This window comes from Accipiter gentilis, chromosome 1 (assembly GCF_929443795.1).
Source record: "Accipiter gentilis chromosome 1, bAccGen1.1, whole genome shotgun sequence".
Classification (NCBI taxonomy): domain Eukaryota; kingdom Metazoa; phylum Chordata; class Aves; order Accipitriformes; family Accipitridae; genus Astur; species Astur gentilis.
This window is the reverse complement of record NC_064880.1, coordinates 20,326,774-20,344,867: the sequence shown is the minus strand read 5'-3', so window position 1 is coordinate 20,344,867 and position 18,094 is coordinate 20,326,774. Positions and strand designations below refer to the sequence as shown.

The 18,094-nt window shown below is 45.8% G+C and overlaps 1 protein-coding gene across 2 annotated transcripts in view; it reads right to left on the bottom strand.

Moving 5' to 3' along the window:
- The window catches only part of GLS (glutaminase), a 69,278-nt gene extending 63,245 nt beyond the window's left edge, over window positions 1-6,033 (bottom strand). The window contains exon 1 of one of the 2 annotated variants that reach the window (XM_049810418.1): window positions 5,652-6,033. In XM_049810418.1, the coding sequence (XP_049666375.1) occupies window positions 5,652-6,001 (350 nt within the window). In that variant the 5' untranslated portion in view covers window positions 6,002-6,033. The remainder of the gene's footprint in view (window positions 1-5,651) is intronic. The other variant, XM_049810408.1, reaches the window with a different exon arrangement.
- Between the last annotated feature and the right edge of the window lie 12,061 nt (window positions 6,034-18,094).

Sequence of the window (18,094 nt, the reverse complement as noted above, 5' to 3'; positions counted from 1 at the left end):
AGCAAGATAGTGCTGTTCAGCACACATTGTAGAGAGCTGTTTTTCAAGTCAGGAAACTTGCGATTTCCACAGTTGAATTAAAGTGGAAATTCCAGTTTATTCTATTTCATGAATAATAATTTTTGATACTTATTTCCCTTCTCTAAGAAAGAAAAAATAAATAAGCACCAGACTATTACACAACTAGACTTCTTCAGTGGTACTCTAACCTGTGGACTAGAATACTGGTGGATGCTCCACACTGCTCTGTTTATTTAAAGAAAAAAAGAATGCAGGAATTTCAAGCATAAGGACTTTGCAGTTCATATCAATCGTTCCTTCCTTCAGCTCTTCCTTCTGCATCAGTATGATGCTTATACCAGATTCCACGGAGGGTTTCATTTTAAGGAAAGCTGAATTATAATCTCTACAATATAAAAGAGGTTACATTTCAACTATAGTGAAACGTTCCTACTTTGTACTTCAAGATGTAACTGGCAAAATACAGAACATGACTTCCAGAACAACAAAAGATATAAAGCTATGACACTGCTAACAGTAGTTTCAGGCTCATTATTAATCCTAAAACACCAGTCATAAAAATATGAGGTCACAACAACTGTCACAAACAACAGTCCCTCATGGGTCCATACTTGGACCAGTACTATTTAATATCTTCATCAATGAAATAGGCAGTGGGATTGAGCGCACCCTCAGCAAGTTTGCAGATGACACCAAGCTGAGTGGTGCAGCTGTCACGCCTGAGGGCTGGGATGCCATCCAGAGGGACCTGGACAAGTTTGAGAAGCGGGCCCATGTGACAAGACCAAAGGCAGGGTCCTGCACCTGGGTTGGGGCAACCCCCGGTATCAATACAGGCTGGGGGATGAAAGGATTGAGAGCAGCCCTGCGGAGAAGGACTTGGGAGCACCGGTAGATGAAAAGCTGGACATGAGCTGGCAATGTGCGCTTGCAGCCCAGAAAGCCAACCTGGGCTGCATCAAAAGAAGCGTGACCAGCAGGTCGAGGGAGGTGATTCTCCCCCTCTGCTCTGCTCTGGTGAGACCCCACCTGGAGTACTGTGTTCAGCTTTGGGACATGGACCTGTTGGAGAGGGCCCAGAGGAGGGCCACAAAAGCGATCAGAGGGACAGAAGACCTCTCCTATGAAGAAAGGCTGAGGGAGTTGGGGCTGTTGAGCCTGGAGAAGAGAAGGCTCTGGGCAGACCTTACTGCGGCCTTTCAGTGCTTAAAAGGGGCTTTTAAGAAAGATGGGGACAAAGAGGGTCTGTTGTGATAGGACAAGGGGTAATGGTTTTAAACTAAAAGAGGGTAGATTTAAACTACATATAAGGAATAAATTTTTTTTACAATGATATAAAATGTAAAGGTGGTAAAGCACTGGAACAGGTTGCCCAGAGAGGTGGGAGACGCCCCATCCCTGGAAACATTCCAGGTCAGGCTGGACGGGGCTCTGAGCAACCTGATCTAGCTGAAGATGTCCCTGCTCACTGCAGGGGGGTTAGACTAGATGACCTTTAAAGGTCCCTTCCAACCCACGTTATTCTATGAGCCTATGAAAGCTGCAAGGACTGCAACCCACAGTCGGTGGCCACTCTAAAACAGGCATCTTGAAGAAGCTGTCACCCTACTACAGATAACTGATCTCCAACGGAGACATAAACACCTGTCAAGTCACTAAGTAACTACTTTCTGTCCACTTGCATAGTTAAGACACTGATCCCATTAACAGTGGTGGGTAACCATTCACCTGAGAACTTACAAAGATTCAGAAAAAACTACGTATTTATAAACTTAGATCAAAGATGAACATGGTTTAGTTGATGTCAAAGGGTTTATGGTAAAAACAAGAACTGTTGCTTCAAAACCTTGGCCTCTAAGGAAGTTATGAAAGGTCTAATGAAAGTGCACTTTCTAACAGTTTCTTGCATCTGCGAGTATTATAGCCACACTCCAACAGGAGTGCCAGTGAGACGAACCACTGCCTGGTTACTATACAGTTATTCCTCTGGATTCTGGCCTGGGTGCAAAAGCAAGATTAATTTTAAAAGGTATCCCCACAATTCATCCCTGTCCTTAAAAAGGAGCACTGCCACTTCCTTGTCATTTTAAGAAAAAAAACAACATAAAAAACCCCAACCACCCCACACTTAATAAAACACTTCCATTAACCATTTTGCTATATTCCATATACTAGTACCCATCATTATTGCAATTTAGGTATACTTTAAAAATCAGGGTTGCTCACGTTTTGCTCCTCCCTCCCACCTTACCCAAGGCCACTGTAATTTAGAAATAGCTTATTCTACGATACACTACATTTGATCCTACTGTCCAGCATAAGATGTAAGAACAATGCACACTTACACTGAAAGTAAAAGTGAACAATGCACAGTTATATTGAAAGTAGAAGTAAACGCTATTAAATATTATACAAGTTTATCATTTAGGACTGTACTAGGTTATTGTGTTTTAATTATTTAAGCATGAACTTAGGTATGATTGCATTTTAATCCACAGCCTTCATTAATCAAAACTGCCAGTCTGTGACCACCCTCAGTTTAAGCTCAAACATTTTTCCTTTCCAAAATATATTAAGTTTCAGGTGGATACACAGAGTGAAGGCTGGATAGAAGGGATAAGGAGGTGGTGGAAGATGTTTAGGAAAAAATGCACAAGGGGATCTGGTTATGCAATGGGATACTAGCTATTTCATCAGCCACAGACCTCATAATTCATTCCCTCTACGAGGAATTAAACTGTTCTAAATTTCTGTACAGTCTTTGCAGAAAACACTTTAGGTTTTCACTTGCAACTCCTACTGTCTGTACAGAAGCACTGTTAAGCAAGCAAACAAGAAAAATCTTAGTGCTGTCTTTTAACATTGTAGGTTATGTCAGTGTCCTAGAACCATTACCTTAGAACCAAATAGAAAAAAATAATCCCCTGAAACAAACAAAAAAAAGGAAAGCGTAAAAAGGACTACTGCCTTCCCAGTTGGGTCCACAAGCCATCTGCCAAACACAACTCAAATGTTACATACTGCTGGATGGCAAAGTGCTGGAATTGGCAGAACACACAGACTGCACTGACTTAGCCCAGTTGTCAATTCAGTCGAGAGACCTGTCTTGTGAAGAACTTCACTCTTCTTCTGAATCCTGCGCTCTGTCTTAATATAGCAATGATTTCCACATGTATTGTACCATTTACAAACACTTAAGGAAGATTTTCGTAATTCTGCATTAAGAAAATTAAGAATGAAAGTATCCAGCAGCCTGGGTAATGTGCCACCAGGAATTCCTGCACACCCTGAACTGAAAAGAAACTGTTACCAGTTTTTTCCTTGTTCATAACTACATGCTATATGTTTTATTTAATTGTTCCTTGTTCATTTTGCAGTAAGGCTCAAAGAACAAGCATCTGACTTTCAAATACATCCTCTTGTCAAAAGCAAAAATGATTAAAAGTGTATAACTGGTTTGTGACTGCATAGCTTTACCAGACATACTAGAAATTATAGGATTTCCCTAATTGACGCTAGCTGTAGGAAGCTGTTATAAAAGCTCAGTTGAAGAAAATGTTACCTCTTTAATAAATCACCTTTTCAACATCCTCAAAAACCCCTCACAGTTGGCGTACTGTTTTTTCCTAAGTCTTTAATGGTACCATCTGTATTTCTCACAGAAAATGGAAGCACAACCTTTATAAACCACACCTCCTTGAGCCACAGCTGAATAATTTTTTTGTTCCAGAACATTAGGTAAAGAGCTAATTCAAAGACAAGACTTCATACATGTCAAATAATAGCACAACTATAATAATAATACACACATGGTTGTGTATTATATTGTATATGGTTATATAGCCTGACACGCACACGTTTTTTAAGGAGTTTGACAGGAGAAATTATAAGTGATGCCTTTAAAGAAGACTACATCCGATTGAAACGAAAGGCTTGAACCAAGCTGAGCAGCTAAGACATTTGGTGGGAAAAAGGGAAGAAGAACAAGATAGCTTCTTTCCCCACCTGCCATGTTGAAGGAGCATAAGTTCGCTGTAAAAATAATAAAAAAAACCAACCAAAACACAAAACCAAAACAAAAATCGCAACTCCAAAGCAGAACTATTAACAAGCTAAGGGCTGAAGCCTTCCTGACTGGCCTTGTGGAATCTTTTCCAGACGTCCTCTTGGCATTAAGCTAACAGAGACTTTTCCCAGTGTTGAAAGAAGGTATTCCTTTCTCGGCCTTATTTCCTCTGTCTTTTGCTTTTTTCATCTAGGTAATAAGCATAGCAAAGCCTGGGAAAGTGGCTTGGGTTTAGATTTTAATTATGCTGGCCCATAAGCAGTGCAAAGACAACACATGGGCTGCCTACAGGAAAGCCAAGGGGCATGTTCAAGCACACACAAAGGAGATGGGTCTTCATGGGGCTTGCAGTTAAGCTGTCAAACTTCTTGTAAAAGGTTACCAGAGATCCCAGGTTCAAATAAACAATGGGCAAACTGTCAGATGGGGGGGGGGGGGGAGTGGTGTGTGCGTAGATATACGAACAAGACTTTTTCAAGACCTCCATAGTGCTGAGGACTAATAGAGCAGAGTGCCAAGGAGAACCATCAATTCATCTGCCTCATCATTATACTCTATTCCCAGTATCCATTACTGGGCCTTACCAAGGATGTGAACTGGAGCCGATACACCTCTCTCCGACCACTTTTTTTAAGCATATTTCAGGTTCTAAGTGAAGGAACATTAACTTCATGAACATACAGAGTCTTGGCATATTATTAGCTGCATGAACCTTTGTCACTTAGGGACACATCAGGACCTCCTGGCACAGGGCCACGTTCTACAGCACCTGCAAACATCTGTACACACCACTAACGGGTGGTAATACCTGTCCCTAGCTGCAGTAGGTGTAGACGTGGAGAACACGGGTGCTGCAAAACTTCCAACGCAGAACGACACACCACGTATATTGCCCTTAATAATTAATGTAAGATGACACAGCTTTCACTTATCTTGGAAAACATTTTACCAAGTCGCAGCGCTAGAGAAGACACGCTAATGCACGCTGTCCCCTCCGGGCCAAAGCGCAGGCACCCCGCGCACATACGCGCAGCCTTATGCGGGACGGACCCCACGCCGACTGGAAGCTCCAGGCGCGGGGCGGGGGGGGGAACAGGACCCCGAGCAGCGGCGAGGGCAGCCCCCAGAGCCACACACGCTCCCCGCGCCGCGCGTCTGCGCCTCCTTTCCCCCGCCGAGCCCGCCCTTCGCCACCCGCGGCACCCCCGCCCGGGGCTGGCCGGCACCGGGCGGGCGCCCCGAGCACCCACCCGGCAGCCGGGCCCACACCGCGGCGCGCCCCGTCCCGCGGCCGTGACAGACCCCGGCCCGCCGCGGTGCGGCCCCGGGAGCCGCCGGGAGCGGCGATGCCTGCGCGGCGCAAGGGCCCGGCCCCCGCACCTGCCGGGGAAGCGGGCCCGCCGGCCCCCGCGCCCCGCCCGGCCCGGCCCCCTTCCGCAGGCACCACGCGTCCGAGGGGGAAGGCGGCGCTCACATGGCGCCTCCGCATCCCCCGCCGCCCGGCCCGGCCCGGCCCGGCCCCGCCGCGCCCCCGCCGCGCCCCCGCCGCCCCCCTCGCACTCACTTCTCCCCCCCGCCGCCGCCTCCGGCCAGCTCCTTGCCGCCGCCGTGGTTATTGTTGTGGCCGCTGTCGGCGGGGGGCTCGCCGGCGGGCGGCGGCGGCGGCGGCGCCTGCGCCCCCTTCCCCGGCTCCTCCAAGGCTCCCTCCGAGCGAGTGCACAAACCCCGCGCCGAAGGCGGCGGCGGCAGCCCCGGGCCGCGGCGGCAGGCGGGCGGGCTCGCGCCGAAGGCGGCCAGCGGCGGCGGGAGGCGCCTGGGGCCGGCGCCGGGACCCGGCCCGCCGCCCCCGGCCGCCCCCGGCGGCCCGAGCAGCAGCAGCTCCCGCAGCAGCGCCGAGCGCCACAGCCGCATCATGCTGCGCCACTTCCCTCCGCCGACTGCCCCAGCGCGGCGGCCTGCGGCGCCGCTCGCGCCCCGCCGCGCCCCGCCCCCCGCTCGCCCGATTGGCGGCGGCCGCGTAACTGTCAGGCACGCGGCGCCCTCACTGGCCAGCACGGACGCCGCTCCGTGACGGGCCGCGCCCCTGGCGCGGGCCGAGCCGCCCGGGTCTGGGCGCGCGAGGCCGGCGGTGCGGCGGCGTGCGGTGGGGGGGGGACGGACGGGCGGGAGAGGACGCGGGGCCGGTACCGCCCGCGGCCGGTGGGGCGGATCCGCCGCAGGGCGCGGAGGGGAGCGGCGGCGCGTAGCGGGCCGGGGCCGCCGTCCGTCCGCACCGAGGTCACCCCGCCCTTCCCGCCGCCTCCATTTTCTGTCGGCCCCGGCTCTTGATGGGGGGGGAAAACTGGAGTCGCCGCCGCACCGGCAGCGCGGGAGGGCCCGGGCCGCGGCGGGGAAGGGGCGGCGGGGCGAGGCCGGCACCTGCGGGGCGGCGTGAAACGCTCCCGGCGGCGCTTCCCTCCCCCGCGGCGCGTAAAGGGGTTGGAAGCGGGCTGGGCTGCGGCGGCGTCGGGCTTAGGTTGCCACGGATGCGGGCCGCTTTCCAAAACGCGCCGCTTTTAGCTGCCGAGTGCGCCGCCTCTAGCGGGACGGAGGGGCGGGCGGCGGGCGCAGGGGGGTCACCGGCGCCGGCTGGCGGCTCCCGCCCGGGCGGGCGGGCGGTAGGTTAGGTACGGCGGGCCGCAGGCCTGCCCCAGCCGCCCCCGGCCTACCCCTCAGGGACGGTGGGAAGGGGCTCGGGAAACAAAAGCGCGTCGGGGATGCCCTGAGCGGCAGAAGAGCGGTTCCCCAACGCCGGGGCCAAACGCTTCTGCTGGCGCCCGGATCCCCTCGTGGGCTTCCACGCGCTGGCGACGAAAACGTAATCGCGTAGCTCGTTGCCAAAGCTTGCTGCGAAGGCCAAAGCGTACAACTTGAAAAAAAACACCCAAAACAACCCACAGACAAGAAGTAAAACACCTGGGCGCGGCTGTTCTTCACGTTCCCATCATCAGACATTTAATCAGAGCGCGAAAGTTCTGCTACTGCTCATCTGCAGGTCTCCGTTTGGGAACCGCTCGCCCATAGTAACGCGATGCCAATGGCCAAAGCGGGAAGAGTAGCAGAAAAGAGCCGGGTTTCGGCGCAAGGTATAAATGTCACTCCTTACGTATGCGTAAGCTTCTGTCGCAGCATCCCGGCGTGCTGCTTGCCAGTATGCAGCATCTGGGAGGTCACAGATTTTGCAGTTGGTGAAAGTCTTCGCTCGTGTAACCAATTGCTAAATTTCTCGTAGATGAGTACAAATCTATACTAGTAAATTGTATCCATTGTGAGTAGAAGAGGAGATCTGTTGTCATCCTGCTTCATCAGTGATGCCACCATGAAAACCAGTATTTAAGTTGCCACTAGCTTTCTCACTTCAGGAATCATCATTTTCTGAGCAAAAATGTAAATGCTTCTGGCGTCCCGAACCTATTACTGCTAAATTTCGTTGTGAACAATATCCCCGTGCATTGAGGTTTATTTCTTTTGGTATGTTTATTATGTTCAAGGGAGGTAGGGGTGGAGAAGTTGTAGTTCTGAGTTAGAATGATCTTGCTGCACACTTTATTGGAAATGTTTTACTCTGAAGATACTGATATTCTCCACCACCTCCCAGATTGGAAGTTTCAGTTCTCTAGGCATGGTAAATCGCTCTTAAAGACCCACGTAAATCACAGAGGGGTTTTTGTTACCAGTTTTCCGTGCAGTCTGAGTTTGAGCTAATCGCTACAAATAGGCATTGAGAATAGCCTTTGCTTGTACTGACACTGCAGCACAAATACCCACAGGAGTTCCCTATGCTAATAAATTGTCACAACAGCCATGAGAGTTTTGGGAAGCAGATTTAAAGATAGCTGATAATCTAGGCCTATAAAACGAGCCTCAGCACACCAATGGTTTCTTCCTTCCCACTGAACAAGGAAACTTGAAATACCAGTGTGGGATGTGCAATTCTGTGCCGCACTTACTTCACATACAAAAATGCAAAGTACCTACAGTTCTCACATAATAAGTATGTTACTTATATTTCCTGGAACTAATTCTGGATTTCCATTTGCTAAGTCTTTCTGGCAAGCCAATAACTGCCCCTTTTATCTTGCCACCCAATAATAATATTTCTCATTTTTTAAATTCCGTTATGTAAAATACTCTAAAGATAGAAGTCTCGCAAGCACCTTTTCCATTCTCTTTACAGGGTCTGCTGCCATAAGACCAGAGACAGCAAGCGCGCTTCCAGTATGTGCATTTGGTCACTAACTGAACACACAGTTCTGCAGACACTTACAAGGCTCCCTGCTGATTTTTAGTGCCAAGGTGATATTTTTGGTGTGACAGCTGCGCTCTTTCACAAGCCAGCTGTTTAGCAACTGACCTGGTTCAAAAAGTTGTCTAATTCAGTTCTTATACTGTAGAGGGGGAAGAAGAAGAATGCAAAATGTAATGATCTGGAGCTTTCCTTTTAGTGCTCTGGTTTCTGTTCAGAACATTGCAAATAAGGCTGTGGGAAGGGGAAAAAAAAAAAAAAAGTACCACATTAACAAAAATATTTGCCTTTCATAACAGTACCCCGTGTTACACATTCTTGACCCTACATGAACCCTTTTAATTTTACTCATTTCCTTTTTCTTTTTTTTTACTTCATATGCTATTGCCTTATTCCTTTATTTAACCTGTGAGTATCATCTTCACATCAGTAATCTCTCAGTGCGAGTATTGTTCAATAAAGCGTTTCTTAAAACTTACTTCAAGAAATTAATCCGCAACTTCTCTCCCTGAAATTTCCCATGTGTGTGTTTTAGCTCCTCAGGGCAGAAAATGCAAGTTGCTCTGTGTGTGGAACTACAAATACACAGATCAGGAACAATGCAAAGTGATAAATATAGTTTCAGGTTCACAAAGTTGAAGGGCAATAGTGACTCATTCCCTATTCTGAGAACTTTTGCTGCATATTTCAAGTCATCACTCCTTGGCTGCTACTATGACTAAGCCTAAGAAGTTTCAGCCAGCGATTCTTTCCTCTCCCAATGGCACAGGTATACTAGGGAGTCTTAATTTAAAGGTGGAAAATTTTTTTTTACTTTTAAAATAAGCCATAAGAGATGGAGTAAAGATAACGTGAGAAATACGTCCATTTGCTTGTGAAAAGTGTTACACATTAAACCTGTTAAACCAACTGATTTTTGTTTTGACCCAGATGTTAAAATGGGTTTTCCCATACCTCAGAGAAACCCCCTTTAGACTTCCCACTTGAACAGAGTGGTATTACTCGTCTCTTTGGAAATAAAAGGCAGGCCATCTGCTCTGCCATTCTGTGTTTCACACAGTATCCCAAGAGAAGCAGAAAATTACAAAAATGGTTTCTAACCTAGTGCAAAGAAATTTGAAATTAAGATTCCCTGTAGCTTTTGAGTTGGTTACACAACCCACAGTAACCATAAGTCAATGATTCTCTTTTTAATTTCCACAACTATACATGTACTTTTATTGTAAGACAGAAATTATGAGAAATTAACACAGCATGGTTCTTCTGTAAAGAAAAAGAAAAAAGCGAATCTTTTAAATAGGCATTATTTTTTAAGTATTTCCCTTAAGCTGTGTTGTAGCAAAATACTCCTAGTATATCCTTCTAAAAATAATCCATATTTCAGAGGTTTTTCTTTCTAAAAGGGGCATAGCAGTGTTAATCTTCCAGGAGAAAGGGCTCTGAAAAGCAAGTGGAGAGAGGTCTTCCCAGTTCAAGCACATACACTGATAACAGCTTTCAGGAAGGTTAAATCCTCCCATCAGATCGGCAGGGCAGATCTCAGATAAGCAGCAGAAATTAAGGATTATCTTGGCTACGACATGAACTGTTTACTTTGCTATTTTAAATGGTTATGTTGGCTCCATTTCATTTGTTGCTGGGTAATGCTTTCCAAAAGAGAACTGAGGACCATACACTGCAATTTGGACTCGAGTATTCCTACCAATTCTAACAGCAGTTCCTAAAACTAAATTTTTCTTTTGTGAGGCTAACTTGCTGCACATTTGGGTAACGTTTTGGTAGCGATTCAAATGAAAGGTGCTCAGTCACAAGAAACATTCCCTGTTGGATTGTACAGATACAGAACAGCCTCCTCTGAGCATAGAAGCTTAAGTAGTAAATAAAGTTACTATTTAATCTAAGAAAATGAAAGTTAGAATGTTTAGGCATAATACCTCAGAAATCCAATGAGGAGGAAAATACTCAGAGCAATAATGTACCTGGAAGGTAATAGCTGAGGGAGTGACCTCAAGTGACAAGCAATAGCAAAAATTCAAAATCATCTTTCCCGTGTAGTGCTTCAATGAAACTATAGCTCATTTCTCATCACTCTCATTCCAGGAAAATAGGGGCAGTGAGGAAATAATTCAAAGGAAAGCAAGAAGAATATCTGGAGGATTTGCTGAAGCTGACATGAAGAGAGACTGCAAGGGCCTGGGACATTCCTAGCATGATTAAGAGACAATATATGATGTTTCCACTGCATAGCAAATAATAGAGCAAGCAAATAATAGAAGTAGGTTTATTGAAGATGATTTTTTTCCCATTACTCTATTTGTTAACCTGTTTCCTTTTCATCTTCGCCAGTGAGACAAAACCATTCATTGTTCCCCAGGCACATTACCGGTAATAGCACTTTTCAGATGCAAAATTCTTTACACATCAGAACATTCACCTTCAGAAGCCAACAGCTTACCTAGCAGAGAAGCATCCTCTGCTGCATCCAGCACACCGCATATTATTTGCGCTATAATATACCTAAATCATAGCATTACAAAACCCATGCATTCCACCCACAATCATATTTAATGCTTAATTCTGATGACACCTGCCGAACTGCAGTCCAGGACTTGATATTACAGCAGGCCAGGGAGTTGGAGCAAACTTGGATCTTCTGTTTGTGTTCCTGATCCTCAAATACTAGCCTTGGTAACCTCGTGCTAGCAAATAGAAACAAGCGACAACATCATCTGGCTGCTCCATTGTATCCCAGATGTCTGCACCAAGCGTGCATGAGAGACCTGGGAGCAGAAGGACAGGCTGCTCAGGTGAGTCTGTCAACTCACATCTAGCTGCTTTTGAGAACAGACATGTGAAATTGCTGCCTGCATTTAAGCAAAGGTCAGAGCACTTAGGCTGACCACAAGCTGGCTGGGGACATACAAAGCTATGCAGTGCTGGGTGATCACTAGGGTGATTCGGTAACATCTGCACGTGCCACCTCATCGCTGAGGTGATGGAGATGACAGTGCACTGCCAGCTACACCTCGTCCCAAGTTGGCTGCTTTCAGCTCCGAATTCCTGCACCGTACGGAAAGGCACTTGGAGAGATGCAGTCTTTCAAGCAAAGACACAAGTGCATCCTGTTTAATGTTCTCATGTAGAAAAAAACCTCTCTCACACATCTGGTTTTGCCCTTTAGCCAATCGAGGTTGAAATTACCTGTGGCTATGAAGCTTAAGCCATAAGCTTGAAGCTTAAGCCTACAAGGACACCCAGGCTTAGGAGCAGGGCTACACATCCTGGAGGAAAACAAAACAAACAAGGTAAAAAATCAAACAAGCAAAGCAAGCAATCAGACTGTAAGGGAAACTGTCTCATCATAAATGGTAATCCAAACAGTTAAAAGGTCTCTGACCTCCAGAAGGCTGCTCTGGAGTACACAGAAGCCACTCTGATCGGGTGCAGAGAATAATGCTAGCACCAACAAACCCCAATATTTCTGAAATGGCAAACCAATCAGTAAAACCACACAGATATTTTTTTTTTGGCACCTTCTTGTTTCTATTGACACACTACGGGAAGAAGAACGGACACTTCGGGTGATTTAGGGCTCGGCCTTTCTTTGCCACCACCATGAGTGGCAAGTCTCCTTGCAAGCTGCAAGATTGTTTAAGTCTCCCGTTGACTTAAAAAGAAACAGTCTCATAAAGACTGATGGGAAAACATCCAATGTTTTTAATTCTTGAAGGATGTAACCTTGAAGGAAGAGTTGTTTTTTTTCCCCTATCTAACTCTCTCTTTATAAACACCTACCTTTCTTACGGAGGTGAAAGGAAGGAGGCAAGGAAGCATAGCAAAGCAGATACTCATGGTACCTACCAGTGGGCGAGCCAACATGTTGCTGGTGACTGCAGACATGCTACCAGCAGCACTTCCAGTAGCACACAATGTACCATCACATTCCAAGGGTATTTAATATTTAAACAAGGACTTCTGAACAGTTCAACAGTAGGCCAGTGGCGACTGAAGATTTGCAAAACTGAATTCAAAGATTAAAAAAAAAAATGGAGCAATCAAGGTTGTAAATTAGCCCGGATTAAGTACATATTTTTGCTAGTAACTAGTTTAACGCTTAAATATGTGTATGTTCATACTAACTTCCAAGAAGACAAACATTCAAAATTCTTGTAAGGTATTTTTGGTGCATTTGAAACATTTGTAAAAGCCCAAAATTTGTATTTCTTTAGAGTTAACTGCTGTCACAGAACACCTTCACATCATCTTCAACTGCTCCATAATGCTCCATCTTTTCAGACAGTGCTTGAAACCACTCTCACTGAAGTGAGGAGTTGATGGAAAAACACACAAAAACAGAATCTCTACTTTTCAAATAGTATTTTTAGCCCTTAGCATAGTTTCCATAGCAGTATTAAACCCAATTATGTGGGCTTCTGCCTTGACTGGGTTGTGCTGTTGAAATTTGGAGCATTTCTAACATTACATGATCTCTGGTGGCAAAGTCACTCATTCCCACGCACGTGCCATGGCTTGTCACCCCCTCAGTTGTTCCAAGGCAGTTATTGAATCGGGTCATGCTGTAAACTGAGTGAAACAACCTAGGTTAAAAATTGATGAGTGATAGTTCTCCTCTTTGAGAAAGAGGAGTTTCACATAATAAATCTGTGAAACGTGTCTTGAGGAGCTTTGAATTAAACATGCCATAGGATGGCTCAAAGGCAGAGCAGTAGCCAAGAAATTTTGATAATTTTGTTTCTCTCTGTATACTTGGCCTTGTACCACAGGAAAGGGATGTTGTCGGACAACAGACTTCACAGCCTTCCTGTCAGAGGCAGTTTTTGAACGATGACCAAGTGCTTGGATATTTTGAATATTTAGATAAAATTTCATCTGGTTGCTTGATCAGTGAACAGAGCTTCAGGCAATTAGATATCCTTATAATAAAGCATGAAGCCAAAGCAGTTGTCTGCCTGGATAATACTGTTATATTGATTTTAGGAGGAAATATAAGCAGTTCTGGAGTTACTGGAATGTCCTTTATTCCATCACATACTTGCACACAAGGTAATCTTGTAATACCCTACAGTAATCACCCAAGACATCATGGGCCTAATCTGAGAACAAATCTGATTGAGCCTACCACTAGTCTATTTGATACAAATTTTTTTTGTCTTCAGGCTTTTTGCTATACAAGCTGCATTAGACTAAACTCTCATCAGACAGCTGAGGATCGGCTCTGCTAGAGCAGAGTCAGAAGAACAGTGGCACAGTTGAGCAACAAGACGAGAACCAGGCTGTGTTAGGGAGGATATTTGGGGCTAAAAGGACTTTAAAGAGAACAAATGACAAATGAACTATGTTGAGTATTTTGTGCCAGAAGGCATGCAGAGCAGACACATTTAATTATTCACGTATCTATGGTTAGATAAACACCACCCAGCCATCCTTCTATTTCCTCCCCAGCTTTGACTTACTGCTTCATGTCTGTGGCAGAATTACAAACTCTCAGGACAGAGCACATGTCCTCCTATTAGTCACGTTTAATCAAGAAGTTAATTTGGTTTATTTCTTGGATTTTCACTGTGTGTATTCTGATGCAATTCTTTTGTTCAATTTATCTCGCCTTATACATTTCTGCAAGTTTTTCCTCTGGTTATCTATCTTCTCAGTTGTATCTCTTTGTCTTTTGATTTACATACTTTAATAGAGAAAGCATGAGAAAAAAAAGTTAAGTAGTGACTCGTTCTGCTTTACCTATTAGTTACATTGTTTGATATGTCAACGTATTTTATAACTATTAAAGGTAAAATTCAGAGTTGAAAGAGCGCAAGCAATAGAACGTATTGCCTCTTCACACAGCAGTATGATTGAAGGGAAAGGTAATAACCGCTCAGTGTGTCTTCCTTAATCTACCTTGATGTTAAGCCAAATCTACCCTTTGAAATAAAAAGTAATTCTTAAACTATCAGTAGTTGTTAATGATTACTAGAAATAACCAATCAAAATCCACACGCTCACGAGTAATAATCTTGTAAAAACATCCTGAATATACAGGTTATACCCTTTATTTTAACAGCTAACAGGGAAAAGGTTAATTTACATCTCGATACTAATTTGCATAGCGAGAACCATTAACTTATGAAGTTAATGAACCGATACATCCACCAGCTCAGTCAAGTGACCCTGTACTTTGGGAAAAGCAGAAGGATGTGCGTGGTGGAATGCTGCTGATCGTTTCCCAAGAACTTGGCCCAGTTCTCGATGCCCAATGCACCCCAGCTGAACAGTGGTCAGCTCTGCTGAGGATTACCATCAACTTAAGCAGTTGTTTGGAAAGAGAAAACCACAAGGAACAGTGCTCTTCCCACGTAGTAGTGCTGAAAAAAGACTGCTAGCATTATTTTTTTGCATCCCTGAATAGATTGCACGCAATTGGCTCCAACACCATCTTTTAAACGTTACAGGGAGGAGAAAAGGAATGGCCACCTTTAGTAGCGTTACAGCTGTGCTTTCCCACCTGTTTATTTCTGTCCCCTGTACACTTCTAATGTTTAGGCAACATTTATTGGCATGTTGAGACTTACATCTTAAAAATCGGAAGAGCATTGCATGCGTGAGATGAAGGGTAGTCACTGGATGTGTACCCAGGGGTGACTACCCTTCGTAGTCACTGGATGGCCATCACCCAGATGGACAGTGATGAACCAAATTCTAAGCCAAGTACAGTTGCAACCCAACATAGAGAATTTTGTGCTCCAAAAAGAGCAGCAGCAGAGCAGGCTGGCTTCAGGCTGCCCATAGCAGGACAAAGCTGGTTTCTCTGTGCTGCTGTTACCTACTGGTCTTCTGCGTTCAAGGGCATGGGCAAGAGGCAACTGTGCCACAGAAGTTACAGGTGTAACCTTTGAATGCCTGTTTCAGAGTTCATGTATAAAGTCAGCCTGCTTATTCCAGCTGGAACTCAAACTGCTTAACCTTCAACTCAGAGGCTCTCAGATCGGAGCTGCACATGAATGGAGAAGATAATTTCCAAACAGTCTGGCAGGCTGTTTGTTACACATTATCTCGAAGCAGAGCGGGCAGAAGGATGGCAGGGCGCTCTGTCTCGAGCAGAAACAGATGTCCTAGGAAACAGTCAGTCCACCGGGTCACGGCTTGTGTGCGTGCAAAGGTTTGGGCAAGTTTGTTAAAAGGCCACGTGATGCCCAAAAAGAGAGGTCATTGATATAAATGCCTTCCTCAAAGATGTCAAAAAGCTGTAGGAGATGCTAGGCTTCCACTGAAGACAGTAAGAGATCTAGGTGCTTGGAATTCTTTAGAACTGATCTGCATGAGAATGAACTTACTCTTTACTTCTCTCTTCCTCTCCCTGAAAAGATACATACTTTTTTACCGTATAATAATAGAGGGACAAGAGGAGAAAAGCAATGAGGAATGATGTTACTGGTAACCATGAGGTCCACAGCATTTTTCATAAAGCTAATTAGGTTTGGTTTTATGAAAAAAAAACCCAAACCCTGTGATCTATGTTTCCCAAGTGATACTACAGAGATGAACTATGCCATATTCTACTAAAAAAAATAATAATCCAGAACTCTAAGTGCAAGCTTACACAAAAGAGTGACCATTTAAAGAGGTATTTTTTTTACTAAGCAATTAATTAGTTCACTCTCATTATTGTGAATCTTTTCAGTTTTTACTCATATTGGTGCAACAGATTGTACACACCTTTGCATTGGAAAGGTTTATTTCCAAAGCATTTTATGCACCCTCAGTAGAATTGGCTACAATACAGGTACATTTTAGTGGCACTGCCAATGTTTTCAGCTTTTGTACGACACGAGGCAGCGCATGGGAGCGCTGCTTCTGGCACAGACGCAGCTGTCGGTGCTCTGCATGCTGCCCTGAACACTGGGGAAGATGGGCTTTTGGACCTGGGGCTGGTGTCATGAGTAAGTAGGAGCTGAAATTGTTTAGCAAACAGCCAAACACAGAGGCAAGCTTATCATTTTTATAATTGTCTTTCAGAGCTAAACCTCGCTTAAAGCAACTGTTCTGAGAAGAAAAAAAAACCCACAAAACAAAACAAAAAAAAAAAAACCAACAAAAACCCCAAACCTTAAAAGCCTTTTCTGCCATGAGGAAGTTCATCTTTTGTGAAACCTGGAGGAACAGATGTTACTGCATTCCCAGGCAAGTAAAATCTGGAAGGAAATGAACACCATTATCCAGGAAATGGAAATGATTGGAAGCAGCTGTAAGCTGGAGCCTGCTGGCTCTCCCTGGCAAGTTCTGTGACCATTGCTCGTCCCTGCAAAGAGGGGGCTTCGGCACCCCTTTAATTCATTTTACGCTATTGGAGACACCCCCACGAAGGCTGGCTGCTACCGCCCCACCAGCATACTTGAAGATTAGTTTAGGGGAAGCGCAGATGCTGTCCTAATGCTGCGTGGAAGCCACGATAGAGCGCAAACCCAGTATTATGCGACAGGGTCCCTTGCTCTGGCCCAGCAGAAAGGATTTCCTGGATGCCCGCGGCGGCGGCGTTCCGTCAGACACAGGGAGGACACGAAGCGAGTGGGAGCACGGCTCAGTCAGTTACACCACAGACATAACCTATCACAGCGCTTGAAGTAAGAGTTACTGGCCCCTTTCCACAGTTCTGGGCAGCCCTCCTGCATACGGGACCGACGCAGTCATGAACCCATGCAGCTATTTGGCTCTAAACCCTAAGGATTAAAATAAAAATGTGAGGCTTCCCCTCAACGTTCTCAGGTGTGCACAGCCAGGGCCCACGTACCTGTGCTGCGTGCCTGGCTCCCCCTCACCGCAAAAACATCCTTCCTAGCTGCTGCTGGAAAAATAAGAGTGCTGCGATCGCCCTCACCTCGCAGCCATCTTTTGCAGCCTGGCTGACAGCCATCAGCACTTCCAAGGAGCTGAAGATAAATGAAGCGAGGGCTTCCAGCAATCCGATAGTGCCGCAACTGCACAAAGCAAGCTTTCCCTGCCCCAGTAAAGGTGCACGATAAAAGAGGCTGTAATACTATAGCCGTAGCAAAGCAAATGCAAAGTCTTGTGTCTGGAAAGCTTTGGCAATAATATGCGTGGTGTTATTAACCATGTGCATTTTTGCATATGCTAAACCGTCCCAAGAGCTCTGACACAGTGCAAGTGAAAGAGATCCTTTTTTGTTCATCTGGGGGTGAACGCACACCCCACCCCGCGTTTATTTCAATACTCAAGCCCTCCTGAGAAGGCTGCCAGTGGTCGAGTGCTTCATCAGCTGCTTCAGGACATGCAGGCGACATCAGCCACAGCATTATCGACAATAACAAAGAAAGCATGAATTATCTTGAGTGATCTAGTTCGTGCTCTCCAACTGGCTCCAAGCCCCAGCTTAGAAGGTCACATAGCTGACATATCATCCTGTGAGTCATCCCCTAATACTGCATGTGTCCGGCATAACTCATGTGGTTTGGCAGCATCAAGGGAAGTTCCTTCTGCTTTCTTGCTACCCAGAGTCAATGTTGCCCTGCAGAACATACAAGACAGTAAAGCCACCAGAAGACATATGTACAGCAACTTGACCATCTTGCTAGCCGCCATCACCTCCTAGACTGGCAGCATCAGACAAGATTCATACCACAAACGTTATCTGCAAAGCTGTCTAGATAGAGAAGTATGTATCGACACAGCCAAAATACACCTACCTACACCAA